General features: G+C 39.4%; 1 protein-coding gene across 3 annotated transcripts in view; it reads right to left on the bottom strand.

Moving 5' to 3' along the window:
• Window positions 1–3,306: 3,306 nt before the first annotated feature.
• Window positions 3,307–13,357, bottom strand: part of klhl20 (kelch-like family member 20) — a 95,126-nt gene continuing 85,075 nt past the window's right edge. For all 3 annotated transcript variants that reach the window (XM_060830091.1, XM_060830093.1, XM_060830090.1), the window contains exons 10-11: window positions 7,454–7,560; window positions 3,307–5,455 (exon numbers count right to left, since the gene is read on the bottom strand). In XM_060830091.1, coding sequence (XP_060686074.1) covers window positions 5,371–5,455; window positions 7,454–7,560 — 192 coding nt within the window. In that variant the 3' untranslated portion in view covers window positions 3,307–5,370. The remainder of the gene's footprint in view (window positions 5,456–7,453; window positions 7,561–13,357) is intronic.

The following is a 13,357-nucleotide window of genomic DNA, read 5'->3' as shown; positions in this document are numbered from 1 at the left end:
TCCTTGGTGTCAGAGGCAAGGTGCTAATAATGGACAGAAGCTTGGCTGTTTGGCAGAAACCAGACAGTGGGGATAAAAGGGTCTTTCTCAGGATGGGAGCTGATAACAAGTGGTGTTCAGCAAGGCTCAGTATTGGGACCACAACTTTTTTCACTTTATACACTAAAGATCCAGATGAAGGAATTGGCTATGTTTGCAGATGATGCAAAGATAGATAGAGGGATAGATAGCATTGAAGTGGCGGGGAGGCTGCAGAAGGATTTGGATAGGTTAGGAAAGTGGGCAAGGAAGTGGCAGATGGAATACAATGTGGTAAAGCGAGGTCATGTACTTCTAGGGCTCTAGAAGGGATTGGTCAGGCCACATTTGGAGTATAGTGTGCAGTTTTGGGAATCATATCTCAAGAAGGATGTACTAGGCCTGGAATTGGTTCAGAGGAGGTTCACAAGAATGGTCCCAGGAATGAAAAGCTTAACATTTGAGGAGCGTTTGAGGACTCTGGGTCTATACTCAATGGAGTTGAGAAGGATGGGGGGGAAAATCGAACTGAAACATATAGAATATTGAATGGCCTGGACAGAGTGGATGTTGGGAAAATGTTTCCATTGGTAGGAGAGACTAGGATCCAATGGCATAGCCACAGAGTAAACGGAAGGCCTTTTAGAATTGAGATAAGGAGAAACATTTTCAGTTAAAGAGTGTGAATCTATGAAATCAATGATAAAGAAGGCTGTGGAAGCCAGGTCATTGAGTACATTTAAAACTTAGATAGATAGATAGATTCTTGAGTTTCAAGGGTTATGGGGAGAAAGCAGGAGAAAGGTTTCTCAACTCCAATCAGCCATGTTTGAATGGTAACGCTGACTTGATGGGCTGAATGGCCTAATTTCTGCCTCTATGTCATGGTTCCTTACCTTGGTTAATGGGAGCATAACCAGTGGACATAAGTTTGAAGGAAACTTTAAACAGAATATTTTTCATCTACAAGGTAGCAGGGATTTAGAATCAATTTTTGAAGGAATTTGGAATCAAGTAGAACCAGAAACACACTAGATCGATTTGCACTTGAAATGCTATAATGTATAGAGTTACAAATCAACAGCTGAAAAGTGAACTTAGGCTGGATTGCTATTTGGCCATTGGTATGGGCACAATGATCGTGGCCTCCTTCCGTGATGTAAATATCTATGATTTCACATCCACAGTTAATTAATATCATTCAATAAAGTCATCACAGCTTCCTCCCTGAAGTAACATCTGTCTCACTGCTGCATGTTGACTTCTGGAATTCTGGATGAATTTAATGTGATAGAGGACAGAAGCTGTCTATTTGGTTTTCAAGTGCAGCCTGTACCCATTAGATATCTTAAGGTTATATTAATATTTTACACTGCAATATTTTTTCCTTTAAAGAAACATGATCTGTACAAGACACTGCTCACCTAGAAAAGGTGTTCACTTGTCATCAGCTACCATCCTGAGAAAGACTCGCAAGCTGTGGGTTTCACTGTACAGGCCAGTATTTATTGCTCATCCATAATTGTCCTTGTGGTGGTGGTGCCTTGAACCACTGCAATCCATGTGGTGGAAGTACAGCAACATTAGCATTAGGGAGAGATTTCCAGGATTTGGATCCAAATCATGGACGGTAAGTGGCTTGCAAAACTTGCAGGTAGTAGTGCCTACATACATGAATTCAACATTTTATTTGTGGAAAATATACAATTGTTCATTTCTTGTCTGCTTTTGAAAAATTCAACGTGATGCAACTTAATAATCAGTGTCTATTTCATTTGTCAAAGTAGCACAACTAATATTCTTTCTGCTCATTCCTACTTTACCAACGATTGCAAACAAACATGACAGTATTATGTTTAAAATGTAGTAATCTGATTATTTTTCAAAGTAGAAAGGTTAAATCAAATGTGAGCAACTTTTTTAGAATCATGAACAGTTCTCACTAGATAAGGGTAAAAGTAAAATAATTTATGATAAATGAAATAACTGTTGTCAAGCAAGGGACATAGCTGCATTTGAGCACTTCATCTCATTTGTGAAAGATGCACTTTGGTGCTGATGCTATCCATTCCTATCAAGCCAAGTGACCGGTGCTGAAATATGCTGCATGGAAACTGCAATATGCTCACATAAAGGAAACATAGTGAACATACAAAAATGGTATTGCACCTTGCTGCTTTGCAGGAATGTTTTGTGCATGCCTTGCAGCACAGCAGTGTAGAAAATGATTACAGAAAAGTACTGCTATGACACTCTTCGATTTAAAAGAAAAACTGAAAAGTACAACAGCTTAATATGTTGTGTTAAAGGGCTGTCTTTGAGAAGCATTCCCTGCTTTGATTTTTCCTGGGGGTCAGATATTTGCTGCAACTCTAATTCACTACACTTTTTAAATAAAAAATGTTGTTTAATTAAATGTTTTAAACTGGATAACTTTTACATCTTTATGAAACAAATATAATTTATTGAATAATTCAGAATGAAAATTTTCTGTCACAAACTACTCTCAAGTCAGACCATTGTAGAATCAGGTGCTACTCCGCAGACACAAATACAGGATCTCAGCTGACACTACAACACTGCAAGTGAGAGGTGTTCAACCAGGTCACATAGTACTAAGAAAAGCAGACCAATTCTCCAGCAATTTCTGTTTTTCTTTTAGTTCTCTGATGTTTTGGCCAATATTTATCCTGACAAAGCACTGAAACTGCTTATCTGGACACTATCAAATCTCTGTGGGTAAATGCCTGCCATGCTCCCTATGTGACAATAGAAATAAGTTTTGTTTTTAAATGGCTGTGAAGGTCCTGAAAGTCACAATATAAATGCAAGCTTTTCTTTCAGAGACTATTACTAGTCTTATTTTAAATAATTTAAGAACATTCAAAGCAGAAAAGGAGGATTAGTGTGAACAGCTTAGGATAAAAAGACAGACTTGATGTGGTAAAAGGTTTATTTCTGTGCCATTGTAACAGTATGTGACTAATACAACTTTAATACAATAGGCTGGATCAAGTTTGAGGTTGATGGAACACAATGGATTTCTTCCAAATGAATTTAGTGAAAATATTTCTGGAATCTGATTCATTGAACTGATTATAGTATACACAATAAAGTGGGACATAGTACGGATTTTCTTAAAAACCAAACACCAAGGCTTTTACTGATGGTTAATTTGAAAGTGCAGATTTTTTTTCCAGAAAAAAATGTTGATGCACTATACATTCAATTAGAATCATTAAATAATGAGGGGATTTTCAAGCATTGTGAAGTATTAAATGTGGATGGGTAGGTGTTCTGTATAAAATATCTACAAAAGAAAATTATTCTGTATATTTATTCAGGGCTACAAATGAAATGTCAAGAATACTGGTTTATAGCAATGCAAAACAGTCTAACTTCTAGCCTACACCATTAGAATGTAAAACATGAATCAAGAGTAGGACATGATTGAATACTTCAGTGGCAGAATACCATTTCATCAACGGACAGTAATTCTGCTTCACACAACTAGATTTATGCAAATTATTCAGCTAATTCTTTCCCTAATTAATGAGCGTGAATGGAGAAGAAAAATAACTGTTGCTCACTCCATCCCTCAGGTACTGGTACAGAATTGTCCACAGAATAGTGACTGTCCTTCAAACTGTATTCAATTCTGTGAAGCTCTTTGACAACTTCTCTTTGCAAAATGTGACATTATCATTATTTAGATCAGGATTTACACTAGGTCTGAAGGTCCACAATTTTGCAGAAAGTGAAAACAAAATAGCAGGAATCTAAAACAGCTGTTACAACACATGAAACACAAATATCTGGAAAATGTGTGGGTTAATCTTATCTCTAGCTCCAACCCACATTAGGAAAGGAGATTGACAATTCAAGCAAGAAATCTATTCACATGAATGCTGAATAAAATGTAACATCTACAGTCATTTTATCAATTGAAGATACCTGAATCTTTACAAACTTAATGTCTTGCCCAATAGCAATTTTCCTATCACTGCAAAGTAAAATACTGCTAATAAGGTCAATACTATGAATTAAGATCCAATTTCCAAACTTCCTTCCATTAGTACCATAATGATCACTGTTACGAACATAAGATAAGATCATACCTAGATATTTCTACCATTCTGTTGGAGATAATCATATGACCAAAATATAGAACCTCTGCAATTAAAGGTCATTTAGCCTGAGTAAACTGTTATTACCCAGCCTAGTGGCAATGGATTCCTTTTTTAAAAATCTCGTTACTACTAAACATTTGTCAAAGACTTTGAAAATGCTCCATACCAACCAACTAATATATAAAATTAATTTAATGTTTACAAGCAGCAGAAGTGCTGTGGCCAACTTTTTTTATTTTCATTATAACATTGTAAGCACAAAAGTGAGAGAAATCTGAAGATAAAATACTGTTCAAGATCAATCTTTTTTCTTCAACCAAGTCTGAGAAAGTCTTTTCCAAACTTGTTTATGTTTTGGCTTCTAGGAAGAGGAGCCATGCACCATATTTGGTCATAACAGCTTCATGCTCAAGTGACATGTTGTATATCATATTGTGCTCCTGTGACTGAAGAGAATACAGGGTTGCTATACACTTTCTCACAAATACAGTATCCTTCAAGAAGTTTCCAGTTATGTAACATTTTGGATAGTACAGAACTATGTAATACTCCTGTTTTATATCCTGAATACAAGAAACCACATTCACTGCACCAAAAACAGAATATTAAACATCAGGAAAAAAGTACATTACAGTAGCTATGCATGGTATTACTACAGTTCTCTAGTGGAGAGAAAGAGGACGAGTTTTCATTTGCTCATTTAACATTCACAATAATTTCCTTTTTAAACTGCAACATGTGGAATTGTGAATTGTTCATTTGATAGGCAACTGTAGATTTGCACATGGTTTCCATATGCTAGTTGCTCTGAAGAATGTTCTGTCACGCTGCACACCGATACTTCTTCCCAGTTCCGTTTTTAAATTCCTCAAAAGTTGAAAGATTAGAAAATCGATTTCATCTCCATTGTCCATGAGTATGCAACTCTTTTGCACTTCCAGTTTAACCACCAAGACACTGTCAACTTGTTTAAATAAGATAGCTTTCCCCACACACAAATAGTAGGCACCAATATGTAATATCCTTAGAACTATTCACTAGACTTACCTAGAAGTCTAGTTTTTCCACAGAACATGTATTGCACCAAACTGTCTTCAGGTTAGTTAACGGAGAGCAACTCTCTTCTTTTGACTGAAAAGCAGCCAGATTCCACCAAATTTAACATATTTTCTCCGAAACAATTACAGCATCCAACAGCAGCAAAGATTCCAGAGTTTACAGGTTACCATATATGGGATTCGCAGTGTGTCATTTTGATCACACCCACTCCACCGCCCAGTCTGCGATAGTTCATACCTCCATATAATCTGTTATTGTGGCAAAGGGATAAAAGAAAAGAAAAAGGAAGAAAATATGAAACACCTCGAGCTTCAGCCTTTCTCGAAGATGTAAATTGGTTTACCTACATATGATACATAAGAACAAAAGTAGAAAACTACCACCACACGTCAAATCAGTACATTACTGCTACGTGCCCATCTGTGGCTCAGCCCATCTGTCTTCTTCCTCAGGCTCCTTACAATAAGATATATTCCATTTAGCCTTGCTAAACTCCCTTCTTTCAGGAGGCGTGGTCACTGAATATTTTTGGGAAAACAGACAGATTTTTTGATTGACAAAAGAGTCAAAAGAGGAGCAGGCAGGAATCTGAAGCTGTAGCAATCAAAGCAGCTACAGCTTTATTGAATGCCTGAGCAGACTAAAGATGACTGAATAGCCTTATTATGTTGCTGTTTCTTATGTCCTTAAGATGCTCCCTGTTGTCAAATGGTCTACGAATTTCAAAGAATATCACAGCTCAGAGGGTGGCCATTCAGCCCATTACAAATCTGCACCAAATCAATCAAAGAGCAATCTAGTTAATCCCACTTTCCCACTCCCCATATCCATGCAATTTTTTTTCAAGTATGTATTCAATTTTTTTTAAAAAGCACATCCACCAGTCTGTCAGGTTGCACATTAGATTAGATTAGATTACTTACAGTGTGGAAACAGGCCCTTCGGCCCAACAAGTCCACACCGACACGCCGAAGCGCAACCCACCCATACCCCTACATTTACCCCTTATCTAACACTACGGGCAATTTAGCATGGCCAATTCACCTGACCCGCACATCTTTGGACTGTGGGAGGAAACCGGAGCACCCGGAGGAAACCCACGCAGACACGGGGAGAACGTGCAAACTCCACACAGTCAGTCGCCTACATTTAAAATCCTAACCAGTGGTTGCATAAACGTTTTCCTCATGTTGCCTCTAGTTATTTTACCAGCTGCTTTAAATCATGCCCTCCTATTGTTGCTCCTGCAGCTACTGGAAAAAGCATCCCTTTATTGACCAATCAACCTAGACATTATTTAAAACATGAAGAAAGTGAGGACTGTAGATGCTGGAGATCAGAGTTGAGGGTGTGGTGCTGGAAAAGCACAACCTGTCAGGCAGCATCAGAGATTCAGGGGAATTGATGTTTCAGACATAAGCCCTTCATCAGGAATGAGGCTTGTGGGCAGGGGGGTGGGGGGGGAGCTGAGAGATAATGGGGGGAGGTAGCTGAGAATGCGACTTCATTAAGAATGAGGCATTCTCATCTACCACCCTCCCAACCTACCCCCTTCCCATTTATCCCTCAGCCCCCTTCCCAGCTCACAAGCCTCATTCCCGATGAAGGGCTTATGCGTGAAATGCGATTCTTCTGCTCCTCAGATGCAGTCTAACTCATTATTTAAAGCATCTCTATCAAATCTCCTCTTAGCCTTCCCACCTTTAAAGAGTTCAACCTCAGCCTCTTCAGTCTATCCATGTAATGTAATTGTTCAACTCTGGAAAATTTTCCATTAAATCACATCTGTACCCTCTCCAAAGACATCATTCTTAATGGGTGATACACAGAATTGGATTCAATATTCCGTCTGGGGGAGAATCATCATTTTACACAAATTCAGCATAACTGTTAGCTTTTGTCCCCTATGCCTCTACTTTAAAAAACCCCAGGGATCCCATAAGCACTGTTAACCAATAATGCCACTTTAAAATGTAAAATGAGTACTTTAAGTTAGGTACCCAAGAGATTGGTCAACTGTTGGCAACTGGAAGATGTGGAGACAGCCATATTAAATATTAAAATTTCAATCCATTGGACACTTACTACAACTAACTTTATGGAATGCAAAAAGGAGGAAGAGCAGCAATATGGTCAAGAAACAAACCGCTGTTAACATTATAATGATTTGTATGCAAATTAGAAGACTCAGCACAACGATCTATATTGCAAGGAGGTCTATTTTAAAGCAATTCATCAGTGCTCACCTCCACGTGTTTGCATCTGGATCATAAACTTCAATAGTTTTTAAGTAAGTAGTGCCGTCAAAGCCACCCACTGCCATCAGTTGCCCGTTAACAACTGCAAGGCCAACCTGCAAGTTACAAAAATAAAACTGGCATTTAGGATATACAAATGTTGCTCCTTTATATATAAAAGGCAGTATCTTTTAATGAAAGTCAGGGCAGCATATTGTGTAATAAACACAAAATTAATTTTTAAGAAAAACAAAAATCAATATTTCTGAATACCGTGGTACTTACAATGCAACTTTTTTTACTCAATATTAAACAGCAAAAATGAATCTGTACATGATTATCTAATGGATTAGGAAAAATGGAAAATAATTTTGGACATTTCTCATTAGTTCACTCTGGTATAATAGGTCTGACTGAAAACAGACATATCAGGTAATTCAGCCATCATACTCTTGATGTTTGCATGTTTTTGTACCTTGAAACTAAGCAATATCTGTCATTATATAACAGTTCAATATGATACAATACAGCACATGAACAGACCCTTTGGTCTACCAAGCCTGTGCAGATTCCAATCTTTTTTTAGACCTGTTACTTACTGCCCATGCATGGTAACTATCCCACTGTTTGTCTCATGTTCATTAGTCAATTAATATCTACCTTAAACGTTGCTAACAAGTTTTCTTCTACCACTTCCACTGCAATATATTCCAGGCATCCAATATGCTCAGTGTGAAAAACTTTCTCTGCACTTCCGTCTAAACATTTCCCCTCTCACCTTGAACCTGTACCCTCTTGCAGTTAACTGTTCTACCCTGGGAGAAAGCCACTGACCATCTACCCTCTCTATGCCTCTCATAATTTTGTAGACCTCCATAAGGTTGCCCCTGAGCTTCTGACTCTCTGATGAAAACAATGTGAGTTTATCTAACTGCTCCTCATACCTAAAACCCACAAAACCAAGCAACATCCTGGTACACCTTCTCTGCAACATCTCCAAAGCATCCATGTCCTTCTGTTATAGTATGGTGACCAGAACTGTGTGCAATATTCCAAATGTGGCCTAACCAGAGTTTCATACATCTGTAAGTTTTGTATTGAATGCCTTGGCTGAAGAAGGCAAGCGTGCTGTATGCTTTCTTAACCACCTTATCTACTGTGTTGCTACTTTCAGGGATCTGTGGACCTGCATGCCCAGATCCCTCTGTACATTAATGCTCCTAATGGTTCTGACATTTATTGTATAATTCGCAGCTGAATTTGATCTTCCAAATGCATCACCTCGCATTTGTCCAGATTAAGCTCGATCTGGCACTTCTCTGCCCAAATCTGCAATGTATCTATATCTCACTGTATCCTTTGACAATCCTCCTCACTATTTGCAACTTTGCCCATTTTGGTGTCATCTGCAAACTTATTAATCAGACCGCCTACTTTTCTTCAAGTTCATTTATAGATATTACAAACAACAAAGGTCCTAGCATTGATCCCTGCGGAACATCACTAGTTCCTGATCTCCATTCTGAAAAGTATCCTTCCAACATTACTGTTTGTCTTCCATGACCAAGACAGATTTGTATCCATCAAACCTGCTCACCCTGGATCCCATGAGACTCTACCTTCTGTACCAGCCTGAAAAAGATACTGTATAAAAAGCCTTACTAAATTCCATGTCGACAACATCCACGGCCTTTCCCTCAGTCGCTCATGTCACCTCCTCAAAGAACTCAATCAAGTTGGTGAGACATGACCTTGTCTGCACAAACATATGCTGCCTACCAATAACAAGCCCATTCATTTCCAAATGTGAATAAGTCCTCTCTGTATCTTTCCACCACCAATGTCAGGCTTACTGGCCTGTAATTACCTGGATTATTTTGGTTTCCTTTCTTAAACAAAGGAACGATACTGGCCACTCTTCTGGAACCTCGCCTGAGACCAAAGAGAATGCAAATATATCTGTTAAGGCCTCTCTTGCCTCCCACAATATCCTGGGATATATCCTGTCTGGCCCTGAGGACTTGACAAACCTTAATAATTGTCAAAATACCCAACACTTCCTCCTCCATTATGTTGACCTGCCTAAGAGTATTCTCATACCTTTCCCTAACCTCACCATCCCTCACGTCCCTCTCTTTGGTGAATACCAATGTAAAGTACTCATTAAGGATCTCACCATTTCCTCTGGCTCCACAGATGACCTCACTTCTTTATCCTTGAGTGGATCTACTCTTTTTCTCTTGCTTCTAATATGCCTTGGGATTATCCTTAACCCTAGTGCCCAAGGACATTTCAAAGCCCCTTTTAGCCCTCCTAATTCCCTGTTTGAACTCTTTCCTAATTTTTCTGTAGTCTTCAAGGTCTTTGTCTGATTTTAGTTGCTTAGTATGCATCCTTATTTTTTGTCTAAGCTGATACTTTCCCCTGCCATCCAAGGCTCCTGAATCCTGCCATTCCTGTCTTCCACTTCCACAGGAACATGCCTGTCCTGCACTCCAATCAATTGATCCTTAAAAGACTCCCACACGTCAGATGTCGATTTAACTTAAATAGTCGCTCCCAATCCATTCTCCAATTCTTGCCTAATTCAGTTATAGGTGGCCTTCCCCCAATTTAACACCTTCATCTGAGGTCCATTCCTGTCTTTATCCATAAGTATCTGTAAATTTATGGAATTATAGTCACTATTCCCAAAGTACTCCCCTACTGAAACTTTGATCACCAAGCCAGGTGCATTTCCTAATACCAGGTACAGTATGCCCCCCTCCCTCATTAGACTATCCACACACTGTATCAAACAATCCTCCTGGACACAGGTAAATTGCTCCCCATCCAAACCCTCTGTACTAAGGGAATCCCAGTCAACAAGGGGAATGTTAAAATCACCCTCCACAACAATCCTGTTGTTTTCACATCTTTCCGGAATCTGATGGCATATCTCTATCTCCTGTTAGCAGCTGGGAGGTCTGTAGTATAACCCCAGCATTGGGATTGCATCCTTCCTATTCCTCAGCTCTACCAATAATGGTTCGCTGCAAGTTCCCTCCAGTGTGTCCTTCCACAACACAGCTGTGATATGCTCCCTAACCTATAGTGCACTCCCTATCTCTTTTGTTTCTTCCTCTGTCTCATATAAAACATCAATATCCCAGAACATTAAGCTTCCAATCCTGTCCCTCTTTCAATTATGTCTCTGATTGCAACAACATCATAAATGCAAGCATTAATCCAGGCTCTCCGTTCATCTTACTTAGATTACTTAATTACTTACAGTGTGGAAACAGGCCCTTCAGTCCAACAAGTCCATACCGACCCGCCGAAGCGCAACCCACCCAAACCTATTCCTCTACGTTTACCCCTTCACCTAACACTATGGGCAATTTAGCATCGCCAATTCATCTAACCTGCACACTTTTGGACTGTGGGAGGAAACCGGAGCACCCGGAGGAAACCCACGCAGACACTGGGAGAATGTGCAAACTCTACACAGTCAGTCGCCTGTTTTAACTGTTACTACACTAAAGTAACTACAGCCCAAGCCTCCAGTTCCGCTGAGCTCAGCAACCCCTCCCTGACTGTTCTTCCTCTTAATTATATTTGCCTTAGACTCAAGCTGTTCCCCAGTGTCTAAACTTACTGATCTGCTGCTCTGGTTCCCTACCCCTGAATGTCTGTTATATAACAGTTCAATTCAATTTGCCCAGTGAGAGTCTTTGCTGAGCAGAGAAACTGGTGCTGCAAAGCTGCCATATTAAGCAAAAGCACATCAAGCCAGTGATAATATTGGTCTGCAAAACTGAGAAATCAATCTCCTTCAAGTGCAATACAGGGAAGTAAGGGACAGTCCTCATCTCCCACACAAAAGCTAACAGGACAAAGACTCCAGGCTGGGATAAAATCTTATGGCTAATAATGTAGAAACACCTTGTGTGAAAGGGAGTTTTTTTTAAAAACTAGAATGGTTGTGAAGTTGTACCTTTTAGAGTCATAGCGATGTACAGCACGGAAACAGACCCTTCGGTCCATTCCGACTGGATATCCCAACCCAATCTAGTCCCATTTGCCAGCACTTGGCCCATATCCCTCTAAACCCTTCCTGTTCATATATCCATCCAGATGCTTTTTAAATGTTGCAATTGAATCAGCCTCCACCACTTCCTCTGGCAGCTCATTCCATACATGCACCACCCTCTGCATGAAAAAGTTGACCTTTAGGTCCCTTTCATATCTTTCCCCTGTCATCCAAAACTTATACCCTCTAGTTCTGAACTCTCCCACCTGAGGAAAAAAGACTGTCTCTTTATCCTATCCATGCCCCTCGTGATTTTGTAAACCTCTATGAGGTCATTCCTCAGCCTCCAACACTCTAGGGATAACAGTCCCAGCCTATTCAGCCTCTCCCTATAGCTCAAATCCTCCAACCCTGGCAACATCCTTGTAAATTTTTTCTGAACTCTTAAGTTTCACAACATCCTTCCGATAGGAAGGAGACCAGAATTGCAATATTCCTAAAGTGGCCGAACCAACATCCTGAACAAAGGCAACATGACATCCCAACTCCTACATTCAATGTTCTGACCAATAAAGCAAAGCATACCAAACACCTTCTTCACTATCCTATCTACCTGCTACTCCACTTTCAAGGAGCTATGAACCTGCACTGCAAGGTCTCTTTGTTTAGCATTACTTCATAGGACCTTACCATTAAGTGTATAAGTCCTGCTAAGATTTGCTTTCCCAAAATGCAGCACCTTGCATTTATCTAAATTAAACTCCATCTGCCACTCCTCAGCCCATTGGCCCATCTGATCAAGATCCCATTGTAATCTGAGGTAACCTTCTTCGCTGTCCACTCCACTTCCAATTTTGGTGTCATCTGCAAACTTACTAACTATACCTCCTATGTTCATATTCAAGTCATTTATATAAAGTAGTGGACCCAGCACCAATCCTTGTGGCACACCACTGGTCACAGGCCTCCAGTCTGAAAAACAACCCTCCACCACCACCCTCTGCCTTCTACCTTCGAGCCAGTTCTGTATCCAAATGGCTAGTTCTCCCTGTATTCCATGAGATCTAACTTTGCTAACCTTTTGTTTTTATTAGATTAAAAGGACGAGGAAATTGGTGAATCTCACTATGAAATTTGTATTTGAATTATTTAAAATATAGTCTATTGTTAGTTTATAATCTGCTCTCATTAGGCCCTGATTCCTTTGGAACTTATGCTAATGGTCAATCAGCCAGCACATCAGAACCCAAATGCAGATCACAAGGAGAAAACCATTTTAAGGTTAAATTTCGAATACATATCATGTACATCTACAAGGAAAATCAGCAAAGTCCATTTCATCACCCTGATTTTAAACAATGTGATCTGTATGTCAAAATAATCTAACAAACCTTTACCTGAAGGGACATAGCCAAGATTTTTTGATCAACCAAAATTACTAAGACGTATTATTTGATTCTACGGGACTGATAGGAAAAGGTGGAGGGAAATAGCCTAAAAATTAAATTATTTAATGATTTAGAATATATAACGCGAGGTAAGCGGGTATTGAATATTTTATAGGTAAGAGGAAAGGATTCATGACTGTGACAGGAGTTTGTACAAGTTTCTGTAGTGGCTGTGAAATAATAATGTATAGACATTAGACTAATGGCAGATTTTAACTTTCACTTCAATTTGAATAAGCAGACTAGCAGCAAGTGGACGGGAGTGAAATTATTGATTGTATCCAGAACAGTTTTCAGTTGTAGCCCTAAAGCCAACATATGCACCAGATTAATTAGCAGCCTAAGAGTAATGAATACTTGTGGACTGATTACAATAGCGTACAAGGGAAAAGTGAGGACTGCAGATGCTGGAGATTAGGGTCGAGAGTGTGGTGCTGGAAAGTACAGCAGGTC

Source organism: Hemiscyllium ocellatum, chromosome 9 (assembly GCF_020745735.1).
Source record: "Hemiscyllium ocellatum isolate sHemOce1 chromosome 9, sHemOce1.pat.X.cur, whole genome shotgun sequence".
Lineage (NCBI taxonomy): Eukaryota > Metazoa > Chordata > Chondrichthyes > Orectolobiformes > Hemiscylliidae > Hemiscyllium > Hemiscyllium ocellatum.
This window is presented reverse-complemented; position numbering and strand designations above follow the sequence as displayed.